The sequence below is a fragment of the Crassostrea angulata genome, chromosome 7 (genome assembly GCF_025612915.1).
Source record: "Crassostrea angulata isolate pt1a10 chromosome 7, ASM2561291v2, whole genome shotgun sequence".
Lineage (NCBI taxonomy): Eukaryota > Metazoa > Mollusca > Bivalvia > Ostreida > Ostreidae > Magallana > Magallana angulata.
Genome location: NC_069117.1, coordinates 3,495,067 through 3,519,253, shown reverse-complemented (window position 1 = coordinate 3,519,253; position 24,187 = coordinate 3,495,067). Strand labels below are relative to the sequence as shown.

Genomic DNA, 24,187 nt, shown 5'->3' with positions numbered 1-24,187 from the left:
TATCTCTTTACCAATATTATTTCATTACACATGTTATATAGACTAGGAAATTGAACAGCACCCCCCCCCCCCAAATTACACGTACACGCATGGGTTGCCGTTCATATTTTTTGTTTTGTATGATAACTAAGGCAAGGCAAAGGTTTTATCACACGGGTAATATACACCACACGATAGAAGTCTTATAACACACGCCTTGGGTTTATATCACACCCCTAGGCGAATTTTCGGTTTATATCGCGCAGCCCGGAAAAGGGCATAGTTTCTAAAATTGAAAGATCTTTGTGTATAATTAAACACAAAGTATGCAATCGTGATGTTTTTCTTAATATATAATACTGTAATAGTTTAGTTAACATTTAAGTATTTATCTAATACTATGATATTTAATTAATTTTATTGCATTACCCTTGCGTGAATTAATATTTAATTATTATTCATTCATATATCTGTTAAAGTATCAACGTTATGACAAATAGCTCCCTCCCGCCCGACTCCTATTATGAGCAATACAAACACACAAATAAAAACAAACAGCACTATTGATAATCCTATATCTGTACAGGATCAGACTGACAGATTAGGGTAAAATATTCTGTTTAATGATAAAATACTGGTAATAGTTACACTGTAAATATAGTAATATCGTAACAGGATCAACATTAAGTATACGTGTATAAAAATAAAAGTGACAAGAACAACTAAGGTAGAAATATACAAATTGTACAATTATACAAAATGTTAACAACACAACAACAGCTAGATGAAGAGCGAGCTACAGCAAATAAAACTTTACACATAATATGCATTTTTTTACTTAAACAATTTGTATGAAACAAATGTACTTAAAAATACTATTAAAAATTAAAGGTCGAAAAGGCAACTTCAAGGTCACTGAGAGAAAGCATCCAGTGGTAGCTTCGTTTACATTTGTTGCATATTTTGTGCACAACCGTTCGGAACACTTCAGATTCGTGATCTACTTCATGCTCTTTTTCTGGATGCTAAGTATTATTACGGGCCGCCTTTTAAAAGTAAAATTGCATGTAGAAATATGTTTTATGCCTTTTAAAAATATAACATAATTTTGTTTTGCTCGTAAATGAAAAGTTGGTCATACACTGTCGTGTTAGACGCGTTTTATCGAGACTATAATCCGTTCGGAAAATTTCGGAGTTTTCCATTGTATCGGGATCGGTATACGGGACATACTAACGACCTGAAATACTTAAGAACTGAATGACATGAACTTTTATATACATGATGTATTTGAATTTCGATGTGCTGCTTCAAATAAAATGACTTTGTGTGTGAATGTATTATATTGCCATGTCCTTTGTGGTAGAAAATGACATCCATATCCTTTTTTACGCAAAAATATGAAAGAACTGAAAATTTGTATGGACCTGAAAATTTGAGCTAGCCTGATTTATTTTTTAATTCTTTTGAAATAACAATGATTATCTTTATAAACTGTAGTATAGATAAATTTATAATTCCATTAAGAAAAAAAATGATCGAACTCTATTCTTAACAATAATAGTAAAATGTTAAAATTCAAAACGAGTTGCTGAAAATATAGTACATGTAATTAAAATTAAAATCTACCATTAAAATTAGTACAACCAACTTACAACCAATGGTGAATCATACAACAGTTATATTTTTGCGGCCCATTTGACGCTTGCGTCAATATGATTTCTTGTATGTCTCTGTGCTACATCACAGCTTTTGCTTCGTGACCTCATCGTACGATGGCGGACCACCGGATGATGACTGGACGCTTGTGGCCGACTGCGGGGGGATTATTTGTTGTCCGGGAGCTAACGGGTACGCAACAGGTGCGTTAGGGGTAGCGTAATTTGGTAACTGTGTGGATATTTGGGATGGCATGCTGTAACCTTCAGGGGGGTAAGGCTGGCCTTGGCCTGGGTTCTGATTTGGAGGCACGTCCTGATTTTGAACTACAATGAAAACGATGGTAACTTTATCGATTTTCAAACTGCTATACCAAATTATTTCATGTTCATAAAGCCAAATATAAATTTTTATATATACTTGGATGAAAGTACTGCATGATCTTTATATTTAGATGATATTGTTCACATAAAAGTATTCAATCGAGTACAAAACCAGATGGGAATGTTTTATCCAGTAAATATCTATGTAAGCAATATATCTGTATGTATCTGAATGACAGTACTCATATAATAAAACAATGGCCCCGGTGTACATACTTGGGTGATACTACACACATTTTAGTACCTGACAATACCTCATAGCATACATGTAAAATAAAAATCGAATACATACTTAGGTAACACATGTATATACCTGGAAGGTTTTATTTACGTACGTACCTGTGTGATAGTAGTGATGTACGTTGACTTGTGGTTGTTGGCCGGGGTTATATAAAGCCGCCCCTCCCCGGTTCGGAAGTTGAGTGGCTGTCTTCCGGCGTATATAAAAAACGAATATACACACACAGACACATACTGCCAAAATTATCAGAGGACCAAGAATGGCAAAAATTGAGAAGGATCCTGGAAAATAAACCATGGTTGAGGTTGTTAATGATTAAATTAAAACATCCAACTTATGTCACCTATCAATGATCCGTTTTAGCTCCATCAATTTTGATTCATTAAACATGTCAAATATGTTTTATAGCTTATCATACCTTCTTCACTGGACTTTTCTTGCCCGCTGTACACCGTGTAAAGTACTCGTGTATAATCGCTCGGTTCGTCACCATCTATCCGAATATATAAAAGCTCATACGTGCAGAGTATTGGAATAGTAGATGCCTTATCATTGCAGTCATAACTCTGAAAAATAACAATTAAATAAAATATATACGTGTATACCATTCAAAACCAATTTACCTTCATAATGCATTACGTTTTCTTATGGGCTCAGAGATGAAGATCAAAACATGGCTATGTCAGTATGAACCAACTACCAATATAGCTTACACTCGGATGCCAAAAAGTATATCTTTTTTATTGGTTTGATATATATTTTATTTGAAACAAACCTAATATTTCAAAAATGCTCTAATGCATTTTTTGTGGTATATGAGCTTTCAAAATGCTTGGATTCATTATTGAAATATTTTCCAGACAAGTTATTTTGAAAATTTGTCACTCAGATCAATCAATTTTTTTTTTATAAAACCCCCCAAACCCGACAATTGTTAATGAATTATCCTATACACGTTTTTATTTGCATTGTAAACATTACACCTAAGAGATGTAGGATTTGTAAATATTTAAAATTTATTCGAAGGGGGTTTGGAAATTCGTATTCATTGATGAAGATTGGTGAAATATGCAGTGATTAGTTAAGAAATTTAAATGTTGTACATGTAGAAGTGACAGAAAGATCTTTTAAATACATGCTGGTAATACAATGACAAACTTTTACGTACGAGACACCAGCTGACCGGGTCGATAATATAGATAAAATTAAACAATAGCTAAAATTTATATAAATATAGATTATAAAAAAGCATTCTTAAAGTATTATGAGGTGATCAAAAACGACCAGGCGTGACATATCCTAAACCCTTCGGGCTTTATTGGATTTGATCACCCCGACCGTATTTGATCACCCCATAATTTCCCCAGAGTATACACGAGACATACTTTAGATGGATTGCCCCTGCTTCCGCCCTCTCTGTATTCCAACTTCTGGGAGCAGTCCATTTTATAGTCCGTTACTCTTACACACACTTCCCGTTCGACACTGTTATCATAGTCCCAGCCACTGAAGGACATATCCCGACATATTCCGGACTTAAAGGGCTCAGTGTGCGTGACCATCAAGCTCTCTTTTGGTGACGGATTGTATGGTCCACCGCAACGGTCATCTTCAGACGTCACTGAGAAATTCAAAATAACGACATTTGTTTAAAAAAAATTTAAGGTGGCCGCTACAACTTGAAATTATAGCTTCTCAAACCAACAGAAAATTACATGTACTTAATTATGATTGTGGTGCTTAAGAAGCATATAAATCCAACAGAGAAAAATATACAATTTTGGAAAAAACATTGTGATTTAGAAAAAAATAATCTCAGTAAATATAAACAAATGCCTTTTTACTCGAAAACACTTATATGTGGGAAAATATATGTACGGAAAAAATAAAGAATTTTTTTTATACAAATGTGTCAGAATTTAATTATAAACTATTGCATAACCTTATAACATGTAACAAATATGTAAGTAAATGGAAACCAGTTGTAGACAAAAATTGTATTAATTGTAATTTAGAAGAAGATGTTAAACATCTTATTTGTTATTGTTATATTTTTCAACCATCATAGAAAAAAAAAATTCTCAGATTTTAAATGAAAACGTGTCATGGAAATTATTGTTGGTGGTTTTCCAGCATATTGTAATGAGAATACATTTGTTTTAAACAATGTTATATCCTTTGTTGCATATAAGATGTATAAATATAAAAGGAAATATAGAGTATTAAGAAAATGTATCATATGATGGTATTCTATGTTTTTTTAAAAATGCTCTTACTCAGTTCTTCCTTACAACAAAATCCTCTAAAAGCGTATCATATGATTTCAAAATTTTAAATACATAGTGTGAAAAACTGTTATAATCCAAGGGATTCCAAAGTTTTTAAAAACACTTTAAAGCTGAAGATTATTTTTTCTAGAAAATCTTCTATGAAAGGGTAAATGATCTAGTTTAACCAATTTATTTTTTCTGCAAGAACAGTACACCAAATGTTATAATACTTTTTACACAATTTATAGATTTAGTGAACAACAATGCTTTATCTGTTTTTGTTATTCTATAATATATACTTGTACATTGTTTTCTTTTAAGGAATATTTGATAAGGAATTTATATGGGAGTTAAAAAAATATTTGAAAATAATTTAGATTACATTTTTAAAACATCAGTGAGTATACACAACAAAATTCACCAGCAATTACTATTATATAAGTGGATAAGCACAGACACCGAGCCATGCATATGGTTTTTAAAAATAAAAAAAAATTAACATTTCATCAAGGATAATATTATTTGGTCTATATTTTAGAAAATTGTCAATAATCTGTTTAATTTCCTCAGATGTGTCATATATATATTTCAACAAAGAATCATTAACTGGTGAAAATCTCGTAAGTTGTCAGAACTTGCGACTAAAGCTCTTGTAATCTTTGATATGTTGAAATCAAATCAATAAGTATGAAGTGGGTTGTCGTTCTTTGCCACATCTGTACAACTTACGACAATACTTACGTGTACGAGCAGAGGATGGTACACATCTTAGGAGCAGGAGAGATACGGATAAGAGCCACATCACGACAGCGCAATCATTCATGGTTCCTCCACAGATACATTGAATAATGAACCTTAACTTTCACAAGGCCAGCGGTCAGACCGGGAATACCGTCAGACCGTGAAGTAAACAAACGGAGTTACCGTTCGTTGTATCTTTTTAACCGAAGCATGATCAGTTTATTAAATTTTTAATCTTTTTAATTAATTCGGCAGAGATCGATACTTTCAGGACCTTCATGAATCATAAACAGGCATTTTATTTAATAAACAAATTAATTGTTAAAAGTGAGAAAACTTAGGTAGACTAAAATGTTGTTAGATAAAGAAAATGGCCAGTGTTAGATGTGAGCATTGACGGATCCAGAGGGGAGTTCCGGTGGTGGAAACCCCCCCCCCCCCTTTTCTCTGGGACATATGCATTTTTTAGATAACTTCTATTGCCTATTTAAAGTAAAACGACGTTCAAGCGCGAGTACACACATTCGTTTTACTTTTAAAAGCTGCTTTCAAATGTATTGTTTAGTCAATTTGAGTAATTATAGTTTTAGTTTGTTTCATAAGAAAAAAAAGGGGAAAATGCAGAGAAAAATAAACCCGCTCATGCAGGTTATGCTATATTTTTCTGGAATGCCAGCTACCTTCATACCCACATAAAACACAAAAGAAATGAGATTTTTTTTTCATACACTAAAAATTTCAATGCAAATCAATGCGTTTGGCACAGAAAACCTTTAACCTTTTCGTCAGTTTCTTATTTTTTTTCTCGAAAAATGTGCGCGAAAATATGGATAAATCAAATTAATATAGTAAGTAACATTCTCCTTCCAAATTGCAGGGATTAGTATAGAGTTCGTTCTCTCGATGTGTCTTTTGTTTCGATCGATCAAAAATCCAGGGAAAGTCAACAGCAGAAGTACACAGAAGATATCAATAAACTATGTAAAATTGTTAGTGGCTGGCATATTTGATTTTTTTTTTAAAAAGCAAGCAATGCTGGAAATACTCTGTATATTCTTATACCGACAGCTCCGTTGATTTAAAGACACGGTATATTGTGACGTAAATACATGTATCTGGATTGAATACCACTGTTTCAGTTGCATTTTTTGTTTTCATAAAAAATACATTTTTTTTCAAAATGTTCAGGATTTTTAATAAGAATTTATAGGGGAATCAACAATATTTCATCATAATATATACATGAAAGGGATCAATATCACGGGATCAGGGATCGTTTACAAATACGTTAATATATGTATATTATACATGTCACGTGTAAACCTAGAAAACCGAACATCGATTGAAATAAACTGAACTGCTTGACGAAGGACATAATTTTCTAGGAATATTTTAAGAGGTTTTAAATAATTATTACTGCATAATACAAAATGTCTATACCAAGATACTTGAATTACATCGCCCGACTGTGTCTGCTGATGTCTCTGCCAATATTATCACATTATACATGCTATATTGACTAGAAAATTGAACCTCCCCCATACACAGACGTATATTACACGCACAAGCATGGATTTACATATCTTTTTTTGTATGATCACTACTAAGGCATAATCAATTTATAAACCGAATGAACAAATTTAATAAAGCACATTAATTGGTATTTATCATGAGGTAAATGTTATGGACAGTTAGTGGGTACAACATGTATACCGATATCAGTTGGTATTTATCATTAGGTAAATGTCATGGACAGTTAGTGGGTACAACATGTATACCGATATCGGTTGGTATTTATCATTAGGTAAATGTTATGGACAGTTAGTGGGTACAACATGTATACCGATATCGGTTGGTATTTATCATTAGGTAAATGTTATGGACAGTTAATGGGTACAACATGTATACCGATATCGGTTGGTATTTATCATTAGGTAAATGTCATGGACAGTTAGTGGGTACAACATGTATACCGATATCGGTTGGTATTTATCATTAGGTAAATGTCATGGACAGTTAGTGGGTACAACATGTATACCGATATCGGTTGGTATTTATCATTAGGTAAATGTTATGGACAGTTAGTGGGTACAACATGTATACCGATATCGGTTGGTATTTATCATTAGGTAAATGTTATGGACAGTTAGTGGGTACAACATGTATACCGATATCGGTTGGTATTTATCATTAGGTAAATGTTATGGACAGTTAGTGGGTACAACATGTATACCGATATCGGTTGGTATTTATCATTAGGTAAATGTCATGGACAGTTAGTGGGTACAACATGTATACCGATATCGGTTGGTATTTATCATTAGGTAAATGTCATGGACAGTTAGTGGGTACAACATGTATACCGATATCGGTTGGTATTTATCATTAGGTAAATGTTATGGACAGTTAGTGGGTACAACATGTATACCGATATCGGTTGGTATTTATCATCAGGTAAATGTTATGGACATTTAGTGGGTACAACATGTATACCGATATCGGTTGGTATTTATCATCAGGTAAATGTTATGGACAGTTAGTGGGTACAACATGTAAACCGATATCGGTTGGTATTTATCATTAGGTAAATGTTATGGACAGTTTGTGGGTACAACATGTATACCGATATCGGTTGGTATTTATCATTAGGTAAATGTTATGGACAGTTAGTGGGTACAACATGTATACCGATATCGGTTGGTATTTATCATTAGGTAAATGTTATGGACAGTTAGTGGGTACAACATGTAAACCGATATCGGTTGGTATTTATCATGAGGTAAATGTTATGGACAGTTTGTGGGTACAACATGTATACCGATATCGGTTGGTATTTATCATTAGGTAAATGTTATGGACAGTTAGTGGGTACAACATGTATACCGATATCGGTTGGTATTTATCATGAGGTAAATGTTCTGGACAGTTAGTGGGTACAACATGTATACCGATATCGGTTGGTATTTATCATGAGGTAAATGTTATGGACAGTTAGTGGGTACAACATGTATACCGATATCGGTTGGTATTTATCATTAGGTAAATGTCATGGACAGTTAGTGGGTACAACATGTATACCGATATCGGTTGGTATTTATCATGAGGTAAATGTCATGGACAGTTAGTGGGTACAACATGTATACCGATATCGGTTGGTATTTATCATTAGGTAAATGTTATGGACATTTAGTGGGTACAACATGTATACCGATATCGGTTGGTATTTATCATGAGGTAAATGTTATGGACATTTAGTGGGTACAACATGTATACCGATATCGGTTGGTATTTATCATGAGGTAAATGTTATGGACATTTAGTGGGTACAGCATGTATACCGATATCGGTTGCTTTACAGGTTCTTGGCTTTTTAAATCTAAATGCATATCACTTTATATTTATTAGAATGATCTATGTGTATAAACACAAGTATGTAATCGTGATGTTTTTCTTAATATATAATAATAAATTAGTGAACATTTAAGTATGTATCTTACTATGATTTATAGTTATTTTATCGCATTACCCTTGCGTGAATTAATATCAATTATTATTCATTCAGATATCTGTTAAAGTATTAACGTTATGACAAATACAACGCCCTACCGCCCGACTCCTATCATGAGCAATACAAACACACAAATAAAAACAAACAGCACTATTGATAATCCTATATCTGTACAGGATCAGACTGACAGATTAGGGTAAAATATTCTGTTTAATGATAAAATACTGGTAATAGTTACACTGTAAATATAGTAATATCGTAACAGGATCAACATTAAGTATACGTGTATAAAAATAAAAGTGACAAGAACAACTAAGGTAGAAATATACAAATTGTACAATTATACAAAATGTTAACAACACAACAACAGCTTATAATAGATGAAGAGCGAGCTACAGCAAATAAAACTTTACACATAACATGTAATAATTTGTATGAAACAAATGTCTTTAGAAATGCTATTAAAAATTAGAGTTCGAAAAGGCAACTTCAAGGTCACTGAGAGAAAGCATCCAGTCGCAGTTTCGTTTACATTTGTTGCATACTCTGCTTTATGCTCTTCTTCTAGATGGTAAATAGTATATGTCTCTGTGCTACATCACAGCTTTTGTATGTCTCTGTGCTACATCACAGCTTTTGCTTCGTGACCTCCTCGTACGATGGCGGACCACCGGATGATGACTGGGCGCTTGTGGCCGACTGCGGGGGGATTATTTGTTGTCCGGGAGCTAACGGGTACGCAACAGGTGCGTTAGGGGTGGCGTAATTTGGGAACTGTGTGGATATTTGGGATGGCATGCTGTACCCTTGCGGGGGGTAAGGCTGGCCTTGGCCCGGGTTCTGACTTGAGGGGACGTCCTGATTTTGAACTATAGTGAAAACGATGATACATGTAACTTTATCAATTTTCAAACTGCTACACTAAATCATTTCATATTCATTAAGCTGAATATGATTTTTCATATAACCTTGGGTGAAAGTATTGCATGATGTTTATATTTAGATTATATTGTTCATGTACAAGTATTTAAACCAGTACAAAACCAGATGGGAATGTTTAATCCACTAAATATTCATGTCAGCAATATGACTGTATGTATCTGAATGACAGTACTCGTATAAATAAAGAATGGCCGCGGTGTACATACGTGGTTGATACTACATACATTTTTAGTCCCTGACACTACCTCATTGCATACCTGGATAAAATGTTTTCGATAACATACTTGAGTAATACCTGTATGTACCTTGGAGGTTTTATTTATGTACGTACCTGTGTGATAGTAGTGATGTACGTTGACTTGTGGTTGTTGGCCGGGGTTATATAAAGCCGCCCCTCCCCGGTTCGGAAGTTGAAGGGCTCTCTTCCGGCGTATATAATAAGCGAATATACACATACAAACAAACACTGCCAAAAGTATCAGGGGACCAAGAATGGCAAAAATTGAGAATGATTCTGAAAAAACCCATGGTTGAAGCATGCAGTTGATTATCAAATTAAAACATTCAACTTATGTCACCTATTTAAAAAGTTCCGTTCACCGATACAACACAGTGTGTACGATATCTAATTCAATCACTTTTGATTTGTTAAGCATGTCAAATATGTTTTATAGCTGGCCATACCTTCTTCACTGGGCTTTTCTTGTCCGCTGTACACCGTGTAAAGTACTCGTGTGTTGTCCTTCGGTTCGTCACCCTCTATCCGAATATATAAAAGCTCAAACGTGCAGAGTATTGGAATAGTATATGCCTCATCATTGCAGTCATAACTCTGAAAAAAAAACACGATCAGATAAAAACCACACAAAACCAATTCATGTTCATGATGCATAAATTACCTTTTAATTACCATATCCGCTCAGAGATGAAAATCAAAACATGGGTCCCGAATGAAACATTGTCAGTATGAACTACACTGGTTTCTAACTACCATTATAGCACACACTCGGACGCCAAAAAGCATATCAATTTTTATTGGTTTGAAATATATTTTATTGGGAACAAACCTCATATTTCAAAAATGCTATAATGCAGATTATTGAAATATTTTACAGACAAGTATTTTTTTTGAAAATTTGTCACATCAAACAACCAAAAAAATCCCCCTAAAACACTCGACAATTGTTAATGAAACATCTTATACACTATTTTTATTTGCTTTGTTAACATTACACCTCAGAGGTGTAGAATTGGGAAAACATTTAAAATCTATGCGAAGGGGGTTTGGAAATTCGTATTTATTGATGTAGATTGGTGAAATATGCAGTGATAAGTTATGAAATTTAAATGTTGTCACCCGGGTGTATGAACATGTAGAAGTGACAGAGGGATCTTTTGAATACATGCTGGTAATACAATGACAAACTTCTACGTACGAAACACCTGGCTCCAGGATCATGAAAGATCTTAGGCTTAAATCAAAATTATAATCATTCACCAAAAATGTATTAACCATAGATTTTCACTTGAAATGTGTAGGTAGCAACAAGATAGGCAAACAATCCTAAACATATTTTGAATTTTGCTTGTATGTTATTATAAAACTTATGAAAAGCATTCAAATTCTGACTTAAGTCTAAGACAGCTTCATGATCCTGGGGCCAGGATCGTCTCGATAATATATCTATAAAATTAAACAATAGCTAAAATTTATATAAATATAGATTAAAAAAAGCATTCTTAAAGTATTATGAGGTGATCAAATAGGTCCAGGCGTGACATATCCTAAACCCTTCGGGCTTTATTGGATTTGATCCCCCCGACCGCATTTGATCACCTCATAATTTCACCAGAGTATACACGAGACATACTTTAGATGGCTTGCCTCTGTTGGTGCCCTCTCTGTATTCCAACTTCTGGGAGCAGTCCATTTTATAGTCCGTTACTCTTACACACACTTCCCGTCCGACACGATCATCATAGTCCCAGCCACTGAATGTCATATCCCGACATATGCTGGACAATGGGGCCCCAGTGTGAGTTACCATCAAGCTCTCTTTTGGTGACGGATTGTATGCTCCACCGCAACGATCATCTTTAAACGTCACTAAAAAAAAAATAAAAAACGACAGTTGTTTATAAATTTTAAGGTGGCCACTACAACTTGAAATAGTCTCTCAAACCAGCAGAAAATAGCATGTACTTGATTATGATTGTGGTGCTAAATAATATATAAATCCAAATGAGAAAAAATATGCAATTTTGGAAAAAACATTGTGATTTAAAAAAATGTAATCTCAGTTAATATTAACAAATGCTTAAAGTGGTTTCGAACTCATGATATTCGTTTCATTTGCCCACTACTCTAACTTCTGCATTATGATGATATTCAAACAAATTAATTGATACAAAACCCGCCGTCTTGCTATTGTGAAGTAGTGTCTTTTTAAAAATGTTTAAATTGATGTATAGTGAGTTACCTTAACGGACAAGTATAGATTGAAATAAGACGATTTTCAAAGGAAAGACAGTCATAACTGCATAACAAGCTAGGGAATAGGATTTTTTTTTTATTTATAGAATTTTCAATGAAGTCGATTGGCAAAATTCAATCCTTTATTGTGTTTTCTATCTTGGTTAATTTCAGTATTTTTTTCATTAATATTCATGTATAAAAAAGTGGCGAATGTAAATGAATCATAGTATTTTTTTCTTCCAAACTGCGGACACAAGCGGCATACAAGGGTATAATAGGGAACAATAACATACATGTATATCATACATGTATGATATGACAGAAAATGCCAAGTGACCCTTGACAAGATAACAATGATTAGGATTGTTAACAAGAAATTTTAGATAAAGACAGAAAAATGTGAACGGAAAAAGTAACAGTATATGTATTTAGAAAAATACATACAAAGTCAGCTACTGTATCTAAGACAGTACTATATTTATCAACTGTAAGCAATTGTAAGCAAGTGTGTCAATTGTTAATAACACAATTACATTTGTTACTCATAAACTAGTTTATACACTTAACATCCCTATTACTCAGATTAACAAACGTTTTACAATATAAAATATTTACGGACTTTTGGGAAGGCTTTCCTAAGTTATCGTTCGTTTTGTTCTTCCTGTTAGGAGTTTACCACTCACATTTCTGAGTGTTGTACACTCCGGTAAGTGAAGATTCTCCTCTACACTGTATACAGATAGTACGTTGCCTTTAGTTTTCAGGGATGAGTTAGTAAGGACTTGTTTAAATAGCTAAAGAGTGTGAGCTGATTCCAAAGTTTTAACAAGAGGCCCATGGGCCACATCGCTTACCTGAGGAACAATAGTTATGATAAAATCAGCTCAATGGAGTCATAATACAAACTATCTGGACAATGTACAATAATACATGTAGATCCTGTATAAATAAAATCCATTTTCCCCTGGATATTCTTATGTTTATAATCATTAGTCCCTTTTCTAACAGGATGATTTTATAGTAATATCATATGTTGAGTATTGCAGTTCTCAAAAAGATCCCTAACAATAGTTTATATATGGGATATAAACGTACATCAAACTCTGAACCTTCTCGTGAGGCCAAAGAATTGTCCTGGGGCCAAAGTCTTAACAATTATAAAGAATCATCTGGCTGATTAGTTTCTGAGAAGATTTTTAAAGATTTACCCTATATATTCCTTTGTTAAACTTTGACCCCCCCCCCCCATTGTGGCCCCACCCTACCCCTGGGGATCATTATTTTCACAACTCTGAATCTACACTACCTGAGGATGCTTTCACACAAGTTTCAGCTTTCCTGGCTGATTAGTTTCTGAGAAGAAGACTTTTAAAGATTTACTCTGTTTATTCCTATGTAAAACATCGACCTCCCATTGTGGCCCAAACCTACCCCCAGGGGTCATGATTTTCACAAATTTGAATCTACACTACCTGAGGATGCTTCCACACAAGTTTCAGTTTTCCTGGCTGGTTTCTGAGAAGAAGATTTTTAAAGATTTACTCAATATAATCATATGTTAAACTTCGACCCCCCATTGTGGCCCCAACCTACCCCCAGGGGTTATTATTTTCACAACTTTGAATCTACACTACCTGAGGATGCTTCCACACAAGTTCCAGCTTTGCCGGCGGATTAGTTTTTGAGAAGAAGATTTTTAAAGATTTACTGTATGTATTCCTATGTAAAACTTCGATCCCCCATTGTGGCCCCACCCTACCCTCGGGGGTCATGATTTTCACATATTTGAATCTACACTACCTGAGGATGCTTCCACACAAGTCTCAGCTTTCCTGGCCGATTAGTGTCTGAGAAGAAGATTTTTAAAGATTTACTTTTTATATTCATATGTTAAACTTCGACCCCCCATTGTGGCCCCACCCTAACCCCGGGGGTCATGATTTTCACAACTTAAAATCTACACTACCTGAGGATGCTTCCACACAAGTTTCAGCTTTCCTGGCCGATTAGTTTCTGAGAAGACGATTTTTAAAGATTTACTCTATATATTCATTTGTTAAACTTCGACCCCCCCCCCCCCCCCCATTGTGGCCCCACCCTCAGGTGAGCTAAAAAAAAAGGTTAAGTTTACAATTCAATAAGTTGGTTTCTGGAAGAACAGACTTTGAAAATTTTCGTAATAAATATTGACAATTTTTTTACTTTTTTAATCTGTAGCTTTTAAGATCTGTGTACAAACATAGAATTGTGAGCAAATCTCTGTATCTTGCTTATAATTCGAAGCTTAACACTCAAATATGGTTATAGTAAATAGAAATTGTAGGGTAACAATTAAACACAAGAAACATGCACTACATGTATAACAAATAAAGAACACAATTTATTTTTTCGAAATGAATCATATATATACATGTATATACCTACATATTTCCGTCAGCAATATCAAACTCTCAATCGCAACTTCTCGGGCCTTTCCGGCAGGCTCGGAAAAACACCTCGAATGTATTACCTAGGCGTCCATGACAACCCCCCTTTTTATAAAACTTGATATATATTCAACACATTTTACGATCTGTTGAGATGTAAGCTATACTTCATTAAAGTAAACGATATACACTAAAATATAACACAGAAGCGACATACAAGGCTGTCTAGCCTATACTTAATTTAATGGGAAGCGACTCCATTTTGTATATAATTCTTACATCCGGTGATGTTAATACATTCGAGGTGTTTTTCCGAGCCTGCCGGAAAGGCCCGAGAAGTTGCGATTGATCAAACTCTATTTAAACTGAATAAACTCGAGAAAATGCCGAGCATCTCAACAAAACCTATTGCATTAATCTACCATTACGCAAAAGATAATGCCGAATTACCGATAGAATGAATTGTACTTCAGTACCCCTACATCAGATATTGCTTAATTTGCGCAGGTAAACTGTTAACTTTTTGATTTACCGAAGTCTCTGTTTTATTTGATACGTAAAAATCACGAAATACAGACGATAGTTCCCAGGTTACAAAGCATAAATAATGAAAACGAAACGAAAATCAGAACAAGCTAACACCAACGTCATGTGTGAAAACTGTCGACGCATTGAAATATTTAGCCTTAATTTACTTCACAAAATCGGGACCAATATATTTTGCATGTTTCAAAAATTTCCCTTCATACGCGAACGGTTGCATAGCAAGTAAATTCATCATAGTTAAACAAAGAACCTCGTTTAAAAGTATGGAATACGAGTCTTGGTAAAATGGGTATGCAAACCCGGTCCGTGGCAAAATAAAATCCGGGGCAGATCGGCAATCGTCAATTCCAAATACGCATTATTTTGCATCAATATTTACAGCGAATACAAATATACTGGTCCATCAAATATCCCGAAATTTTAATGAGATTGGCAGATTAATACCTGACAATCTTTTGTTTTGCTCAGACCAAGTCTTGCCTACCCATTTTACCGTAGGTAATTCTTACCGTATGCCGAGCCCGAAGCTATTAAACTGATTGAAACACGCATTTCCTTTATTATTATTTTCGTAATAACTCAGATTTGAATCAGAATTAGCACTTAATTTTTGCAATTTATATTTTCCTTCCCATAAGGATAATTTATGCTAAACTACGTTGAATTGAACAAATTAGTTCTTGAGAAGAAGATTTTTAAAAATGCACCCCCCTTTTTCTACAGTTTCAAGGTTTTCTCCGCTTTGAATACAGATCGGACTTTTATTTCTGCAATTTATATTTGCCGTCACATAAGGATGCTTTGTGCCAAATTTGGTTGAAATTGGATAAGCGGTTTAAGAGAAGAAGTTCAAAATGTAAAAAGTTTACAGACGGACAGACGGACAGACAGACGGACGGACGGACAGACGGCGACGGACAAAATGTGATCAGAATAGCTCACTTGAGCTTTCAGCTCAGGTGAGCTAAAAAGCTGAAAATCATTTTTTCTACAAAATCTTGTACGAAAGGGTATATGATCTATTTAAACCAATTTCTTTTTTTCTGCAAGAACATTACACCAAATGTTATAATACTTTTCATACAATTTATAGACTTAGTGAACAACAATGCTATATCATTCTGTTTTTGTGTTATTCTAAACAATATATACTTGTACAGAATTTTTGATAAAGAATTTATACAGGAGTAAAACATTATTTGAAAATTATTTTAAAATAGTTAAGATAACATTTTTAATATATCAATGAGTTTACACGACGAAATTCACCAGCAATTACTATTATATAAGTGGATAAGCACAGAAACCGAGCAATGGAGAAAAAAAACGTTTCATCAAGGATATCAAATAATCATTGGTCTAAATATTTAGAAAATTGTCAATAATCTGTTTAATTTCCTTAGATGTGTTTCAACAAGGAATCATTAACTAGTGAAAATCTCGTAAGTTGTCAAAACTTGCGGCTAAACCTTTTGTATTCTTTGATATAAAATGTAGATATGTTCAAATCAAATCAAACCAAATCAATGGAGGGAGCAGTAAATATAAAGTGGGTTGTCGTTCTTTGCCACATCTGTAAAACGTGCAGCAATACTTACGTGTACGAGCAGAAGATGGTGCACATCTAAGGAGAAAAAGAGACACAGGTAGGAGCCACATCACGACAGCGTCGTTATTCATGGTTCCTTCACAGATACATAAGTAATGAACCTTAACTTTTAACAAAGCCAAGCGGCCAGACTGTGAGGTAAACAAACGGAGTTACCGTTCGTTGTATCTTTTTTTGGTGTAATAACCAAAGTATGATCAGTTTATTTAATCGTTAATCTTTTTAATTAATTCGGCAGTGATCGATGCTTTTAAAACCTGCATGAATCATAAACAGGCATTTTGTTTACTAAACAATTAATAATAGCCTGTGTGGAAAATTAACTAAAATGTTGTTTATATACATCAGTACGTTGATAAAGAACATGGCCAAATCGTCTTCCATGGTGCTAGATTTGAGTCTGACATCAGCATGATTTCTAAAGAACAACGAATGTTCAATCAATTTCCATAAGAAATAGAGGGAATCATACTTGCAATTGGTGGTGATTTTTAGTCCTACCCATTTCTACTCAGTGATAATATCGATAAGTTTCCGTAAAAAATAGAGGGATGTTAATATATATAATTATAGAGCCTCTTTTATGATCCATACATGTTTTGTCCACACAATACAGTAAGTCATTAAAGAACAAGTGAAAATAAAGTGCACATGTAGATCATAATGTTTAATGATAAATACACACAAGTAGGTACATGAAACAGTTTTACTGTACAGTCAATCATCAAAAGAAGTGTCAGGCAGGTACTTGTAGCGACCTAGTTGAGGGTGATTGTGTCTTTTAAACATTTTTTGGCCAGATACCTTTTCCTGGTATTAATATATGAGGTTTTGAATCCGATAATTTTTAAAGATTTATTTTTATCTAGAAATATTATATTATATAAATTAGGTATTAAAATCGATTGTTCTCCATGGGTTATGTGCTCGAGGTTTGGAAAATAAAATAGTTTTCTTTTTTTAACTTGTCAAAGTGTTGTAGTGGTTATAAACTCCTTTTGAAAACAATGCTACATGTCTGATGCTTAATAATAGAGAGACCTCAGTAAACGCAGTAAAATTATCAATAATATAATAGTATTTATTTTTATAAATGAAAGATAGTAATTATTATACTATAACTTATACAAAACGACATTTCATGAAAGTGTTGAAATACTGGATAGAGTTGTATACATATTAGGATTATGAGATTTTACATACATTATGTTTCTATTTCGCTATGTGTTTGCAATGGAAATTTGTAACGTTCAATATTCTCTAAAAACCGCCGAACTTGATCACGGCGTATGAGCACGTCAAGGTTATTGGTCATCACGCGTTCTGCATTGATATCAGCGTTCAAACTTACCTAACCAATTGGATAATGTACTTCCAAAAAAAAAAAATAATCGTTCAATCATAGTTTTCCAATCTCAAAGACTTTTTTCCGGCAAATTTTCTTGTCTAATATGTAAAGCCGCAGAAGTGCACTAATGAATGACATATTTTATGTCTGTTCCATCTTACATTCACATTTATGGTAGAGAGCGTACATAATGGCATTAATACGACAGCAATAAAATATTTTATGCAAACATCAAATAAAATATGAATATAACGCGCGGCATTCAATTTGTCTCCACAGCAATATAATAAATCAAAAACCTAAACAAGGAAAACAAAGATAAAAGTATGTGATAAAAATATCTCACAAACCATAGAATATATATGTAGCAATACCAACACGCATACTTACAGCTAATTGATGGATGCTGAACGTCACTTCGAGATATTAACTTTAACATTATTAATTCTGATGAGCCTGTTGGCTCAAGGTTGAAATTAATAATAACGTACACAGAGACATTAGTAAATGCTGATGAAGAAATAAGATTGAGGTCGATCTTTAATCCGAGTACCATTGTATCTATCTCATCTAAATCAAGAGCAACGTGTCTACTTTCGTTAAAACAAAACAAAATATAGTTTATAGACAATTAGGACACAGTTCAATGGATATTCATATTAAATTACATGGTTAGGATTTATATCCGGCTTGTTTATGTTGTTATATAATATATATTTACAAGGACAACGATTGAACATGTAATGTATAGGTTAGTGACTTACGCTATTAAGTAAAACTTCAATGACCAGCTCACTTACTTCGGTCAATTTTCTTATCATATTAAACAAGTATTGCACATACATAAATAGAAACATTTGACACAGCCGAGAATATACTGTCGTAATGGACGATGAATTTACCTGACAAATCTCTCCAGATATTGGCTAAGGTGGCAGGGGACAGTTTTTTTTATACAATTCATTGTAGCCAAGGGATGCATGTCTTCGGAACTCTGTAACTAGAATTTCCTCAGTTCCCATTCAGCACAAATACCTTTAATTCACTCTTTATAAGGCTAATCACCGATTTCTGAAGAAAATTATGAGTCAAAACCTGTAAAATTCTCTACATACTGGTTTTTATGAGATTTTGCCCTTTCATATTTTGCAAATTTTTCATGATTTTTCAGCTTTTTAGACCTCCCCCAGCTAATTCCCTGCAGAGGGTTGACCTTCCGTACCGCGTGCATGTTGCACTATCACATGTCAGAAACTTACCGGTGTATAGTTTACAATGTCCCATCCACCTACTTTTGTGTTATTTTACCTCCCGTCTGTAACTTGCAATTTCACTGTGTAAAGTCAGCACAACAGTCATAACCGCAGGTTTCGCATTTTACTTCTGATTCTCATGTACCTAACATAAGGAGCCTACATATTGCATATCAATTTCAACAACAAACACCCCTCTAACTAATGATAATCATTAAAAATCATTTCATGAATTTTAGCAACACTCATAAGCCTTCAAGTACCGCAACTCTCAATTTTACTAATATATTGAATTACATTACATAGGTCGTACACGGAAGAGTGTGGTACCACAATACATATTATATTGCTTAGATTAACACATGTATGGCACATTTGCCACAAAAGCACGTACAAATGTTTCCTAATCAGAGGGTATTTTCTATCCAATCCGCTTCTCCCTTGTTTTAATTGTTTCCTTTAGATTGGAACCATCTGTTTGTGTTTGAGCTTGGTCATCAAATGTTTGTGTTTGAGCTCTGTGTGTTTGAGCTGGGTCAGTAACGTCATGTGTTTTGCGCTGTAAGTTCACTTTAAGCCATAGTAATCTATAAAAGATGTGCAGTTAGTTTAATGTACATTGTTTATATACTCTTAAAAATAATAAAGCCCAGAGTTTTTAACATTTACAAAATAGTATTTTGAGAGAGAGAGAGAGAGAGAGAGAGAGAGAGAGAGAGAGAGAGAGAGAGAGAGAGAGAGAGAGAATTGTCTATATAAAGATGATATTAGTATTAAACGTACACTAATCCTAGTGTAAGACAAATATTTGATGCAATCAGAATTGCTATAAGGCAAGTTGTCCAAATCGGGATGCCAGCTGCAAGATTGAAAAAAAAATCACATTTGAAATTATTCAGTTGTGCAATGTTTATGCAACTTCAATAATGAATCAAATATCAATATACATTTATTCTGATTAAATAGTGCATCAGTTAAAAATACCATTATCTTAACAGAGTTGTTTACTCGATCAACGGTAATTTTAATAGATGACATATGTAAGGCATACCTGAAGATGTATTGGCACATCGATATGTTTCGTTTCTGTTGTTTACTGGTTTATATGAATACATGTTGTGTTATTAACAAATATTTTTTAACAGAGACTATCTAATTCAAAACAGGAACTGTAACACTTAACCTTATATGATATAAGCAGACCAAGGACTTTTCAAAAATTATTATCAATGTGATGAGTTTAGCTATTTAAAAAAAAACTGGAAAGTATATGTAGTTCGGCTTACCACTGCTCATATTTGTTCCAAGAGTATTGTTTACATCTGGTTCGTTCACTAGAAATATAATAAAATTTTGATAGGACCTAAAAGTCATCTTTACCAAGGTAAATACACTGTACTACTGTAGATTCTTAATTAAACGCAGTGAATTAGTATCCGAGAAGAGTCGGGACAAGTCCATCTTGCAAAATTTAAATATCGCATTTATTTTTTAGACAAGTATAAACTAAATTGAACCATGATAACATTTTGGCCCTTCGCGGAATTAAGTTATAGCATAAAATAATGAATTTTCAGTATAACATAAAACAGATATAATTTGATATTTTAATTGCACTTATAATCATCGAATTATTAATAGATTTTTTTTACAAGCAACCAGTGTAATGAATTACTAAATGACTGTTAATTGTAAACGTAGTTGTTTCAGCGTGCATTCGTGTCTGTTTTATTTACATCTTCAGGTGAGATTTTCCAGCATTTCCTATTGATTCCGATTTTTAAAACATGCCCTTAAGACCATTTCTCTCGACAGTATCAAATGCAAATTAAAAATCAACAAGTGCACAACTTGTTTTACCTTAAAAGAGAGAAGACATATAGAAAGTTCAAGAAGAATTATATGCCATACAGCTGCCAGATTATATTTCTGTTTAGTTACTTGTTTATTGATGAATATATTCATTTTATCATTCTCTTGCTTATATTAATTTTCAATTATTTTATGTTATATATCGAACAACATGTGTCTACTGTCTCTTAGTCCATAGGTGTCGGAACCGGGAGGGGAGTGGGGGGGGGGGGGGCTAAGTCCCCCCCCCCCATCATTTTTTTTGCAGAGTAAGACCTAACCATTAGGCAAATAGCATCATAGAGGGTTCAGCCCCTAACTGTTTTTCGCAGCAAAGATAATTGTTCCTAAATTTACCTTGAAAAAAAAAATGGAGTTGGAGTCAAAGGTATACTAGCTACTACTCCCCAACTCGACCAATCGATAAATGGGGCGTGTAGATTTCAGTCTGGCTGTTTCAAATACGCTATGAATTAGCTATTTTCGTAAGAAATAGAGGGAATAATAATTGGTAGATGGAAATATAATACATTTTTTCCCAGAACGTGGCGGGCCACGTTTAGAAGGCTTACATGGGCATTGCCTGCTGCCTAATCCTTTTATGTAAATGTATTTTTGCATAATGAAATGTTCAAATCAAATCAATGTGACGAAAAGCATTCAACAATATCATCGATAGTCAAATCCAATCGTAACAATTCGGCCATTTCCGTCACCGTAAATCTTTTTATCGATTACGGAGAAGGGCGAGCGTGATCTGAATGTAGTCAAATCAACACAACATGTACATGCATATAGGTTGTCAGATATTGGTCAATAAATACCATAACAATGAGCCTCAACACAGCCCGTAGAGTTGCGATTAAAATATACACTGACAGGTAAACAGGCGCTGATTTTCATGCTGGTTTTATTTTCACAGCATCCGGTAGCATTAATCTCGCAAAACTGTTTGTATTCGATGCCTTTTGAGACCGGAAGCATCCCTGAAAGAAGACAAAGCTTGAAGTAATCGCCAGGAAGTGTTTCAAAAATATACAGTTCTATTTCGGTATTAACAATCGAAAATATTGTTTTATTTGTTATTAGTTGTTATGATAAACTTTCGTCCAACCATTCATCCATCGCCATGAAAATGTTTTGGATGAATTGCATTGGCTCAATGTTGGACACGCCAGTGTGGTGTGATGTCCAACAAATGTGTTCAGAATATGCCAATTATTGCTTGACCAAAACACACAAGTAGCAGCTTCAATAGGAATATAACCCGACGACATGGAACCTCTTCCATTATTCGACAGAAAGGTTTCATTGCAAGCATCAACTGTAATTTTAATTAAAATTGTTTAAATTAATTACAGAAACATAATAATGTTAATGGTGATTCCCACAGCAGCTAACAAACCGTAATACTTACACAGAACATCCATGGTAACCCCAACAAGCCATTGAATAGAAACCAGGAAGAAACTCCGAAGATCCATGAAATCCTGTCCCAGATTATTTAGGGTCGCGTTCCGTTGTGGGGTAGTACGCTCTTGCCATTCAACAAGTCTATGTGTCTCAATCAATAGATTACAGGATTTTAAAATCATCTTGCACACGGAATAAATATGAACTAGTGGATTATATAGCATTGAGTGATAAGATAAGGTAGTATCACAAAAAGTGAAATATTTATCTTTTGATATTTAGAATAGATCATTGCGTTTACATATATTCTGGAGATAAAATAAAAGAGATGCTTTCGTTTCTAATTGACCTATTATATGTAATTATTGGAAATCAGGTCTTCCAACAATCTGATGAATTCCCATGAGTGCCAATTGTGCGCCATTCTTAGCAATCCTTTTTCTATATATGTAGCAATATACATGTTGATTCGAAACGTAAGGGCTTGTTCGACGTATGATCAATCGTAAGAGGTATTAGCTTCTGACAAACAAGTTGTCAACTTAATAAAACAAGAATATCAAGTCTTGATCGAAGTTATCATTTCGTTAGTTCTATGATCAATACAACGACCCTTTCAACCGTTATAGGTCAAGGGATGAATGACTTTTTTCATGCTTATTGTTAGACCATTATTTATCAATATTTACATTTGCAAATATGTTTCCTTATATAAACCTATAGAATAGCGAAAACGTTCAATTTTGTATGAACGTTTTCATGACGTCACAATGGATTATTGTAAAATCTCGGTAATTTTAACAGTTCTGGCTCCACCGTCACCAAAATTTTCAAATCCCTCAACTCGTTCCTCAACTCAAATCCTGTAAAGAAAAGTATATAAACTTGAGTTCAAACCTCAGATTTGAGGCTGAGTATTGACTTGAGGAAAGTTGATGACGGCAGGTTCTGAACAATTTGTCATTTTCAAAGGACTATGTGCGGTATGGTCAAATATCTGCCCCCGATTTCAACCAATTTTTAAATAGTATCGTATAAAAATGAAATCTTCAGAAATCATTGTAAAGAGGATGCCTATAACTTTAATCTTGATTTTAGTCATCATTGCTCACTCGCTGTTTATCTATGACGTCACCTAAATGACCTAATTCCCACAAATTTGCAAACAAATGAAGATATTCTCATTTTTGCTCTATATTTTGCATTCGGAAATATAGAGCGCAGGTCTGCTCAAGTGCGATTTTAAAATATGTTTTTCTTCAGATAGTTATACATATCATACTAAAAAATGGTACTTGAGCAAGCCTGCGCTCGATGTTTCCCAGTCGAAAAATCATCGGAAAACACCCATATTTTGCCACAAAACATTTTAAATTTATCAAAATAATGCAATATTCATGACGTCATTTCTACATTATGACGTCACTGTGGTGATAACTTTTTACACCTTTATTTCCAATATGATTTTAAGGATGACGTTTACTCAGAATGAAAAAAAATTCCACTGATGATAATGAAACCCCATCTATTGTATATTATAAA

General features: G+C 33.9%; 3 protein-coding genes across 4 annotated transcripts; all 3 read right to left on the bottom strand.

Moving 5' to 3' along the window:
- Positions 1 to 538: 538 nt before the first annotated feature.
- On the bottom strand, positions 539 to 5,447 carry LOC128193039 (uncharacterized). The gene is made up of 5 exons (XM_052866225.1): positions 5,274 to 5,447; positions 3,648 to 3,883; positions 2,681 to 2,828; positions 2,361 to 2,543; positions 539 to 1,964 (listed from the first exon to the last, which is right to left on the bottom strand). The coding sequence occupies exons 1-5, from the start codon at positions 5,353 to 5,355 to the stop codon at positions 1,723 to 1,725; spliced, it is 891 nt and encodes a 296-aa protein (XP_052722185.1). The 5' UTR covers positions 5,356 to 5,447; the 3' UTR covers positions 539 to 1,722.
- Positions 5,448 to 8,930: 3,483 nt separating this feature from the next.
- Positions 8,931 to 16,949, bottom strand: LOC128193038 (uncharacterized). The gene is made up of 5 exons (XM_052866223.1): positions 16,770 to 16,949; positions 11,595 to 11,830; positions 10,408 to 10,555; positions 10,055 to 10,237; positions 8,931 to 9,650 (listed from the first exon to the last, which is right to left on the bottom strand). The coding sequence occupies exons 1-5, from the start codon at positions 16,849 to 16,851 to the stop codon at positions 9,409 to 9,411; spliced, it is 891 nt and encodes a 296-aa protein (XP_052722183.1). The 5' UTR covers positions 16,852 to 16,949; the 3' UTR covers positions 8,931 to 9,408.
- An 891-nt stretch (positions 16,950 to 17,840) lies between these two features.
- Positions 17,841 to 23,444, bottom strand: LOC128155876 (uncharacterized). 2 transcript variants are annotated; one of them, XM_052817759.1, is made up of 7 exons: positions 22,650 to 23,435; positions 22,347 to 22,556; positions 22,057 to 22,218; positions 20,668 to 20,715; positions 20,433 to 20,477; positions 20,165 to 20,240; positions 17,841 to 19,968 (listed from the first exon to the last, which is right to left on the bottom strand). In XM_052817759.1, the coding sequence occupies exons 1-7, from the start codon at positions 22,867 to 22,869 to the stop codon at positions 19,803 to 19,805; spliced, it is 927 nt and encodes a 308-aa protein (XP_052673719.1). In that variant the 5' UTR covers positions 22,870 to 23,435; the 3' UTR covers positions 17,841 to 19,802. The 2 variants fall into 2 exon arrangements, with proteins under 2 accessions (XP_052673719.1, XP_052673720.1); XM_052817760.1 differs by lacking the exon at positions 22,347 to 22,556 and having other exon boundaries at positions 22,650 to 23,444.
- Positions 23,445 to 24,187: the final 743 nt, after the last annotated feature.

What these genes read in the sequence shown, in the direction of transcription:
- LOC128193039 (XM_052866225.1), bottom strand. Translation starts at nt 5,355, where the DNA reads ATGAATGATTGCGCTGTCGTGATGTGGCTCTTATCCGTATCTCTCCTG. An exon ending in GCAGGGGCAATCCATCTAAA is followed by an intron (nt 2,829 to 3,647) that starts GTATGTCTCGTG and finishes GTTATTTTTCAG; the next exon opens with AGTTATGACTGCAATGATAA. An exon ending in ACATCACTACTATCACACAG is followed by an intron (nt 1,965 to 2,360) that starts GTACGTACGTAA and finishes TTTTCATTGTAG; the next exon opens with TTCAAAATCAGGACGTGCCT.
- LOC128193038 (XM_052866223.1), bottom strand. Translation starts at nt 16,851, where the DNA reads ATGAATAACGACGCTGTCGTGATGTGGCTCCTACCTGTGTCTCTTTTT. An exon ending in AGAAAAGCCCAGTGAAGAAG is followed by an intron (nt 10,238 to 10,407) that starts GTATGGCCAGCT and finishes GGGTTTTTTCAG; the next exon opens with AATCATTCTCAATTTTTGCC. An exon ending in ACATCACTACTATCACACAG is followed by an intron (nt 9,651 to 10,054) that starts GTACGTACATAA and finishes TTTTCACTATAG; the next exon opens with TTCAAAATCAGGACGTCCCC.
- LOC128155876 (XM_052817759.1), bottom strand. Translation starts at nt 22,869, where the DNA reads ATGCTATATAATCCACTAGTTCATATTTATTCCGTGTGCAAGATGATT. An exon ending in TGTTGAGGCTCATTGTTATG is followed by an intron (nt 20,716 to 22,056) that starts GTATTTATTGAC and finishes TTATATTTCTAG; the next exon opens with TGAACGAACCAGATGTAAAC. An exon ending in TGGAACAAATATGAGCAGTG is followed by an intron (nt 20,478 to 20,667) that starts GTAAGCCGAACT and finishes CATATAAACCAG; the next exon opens with TAAACAACAGAAACGAAACA.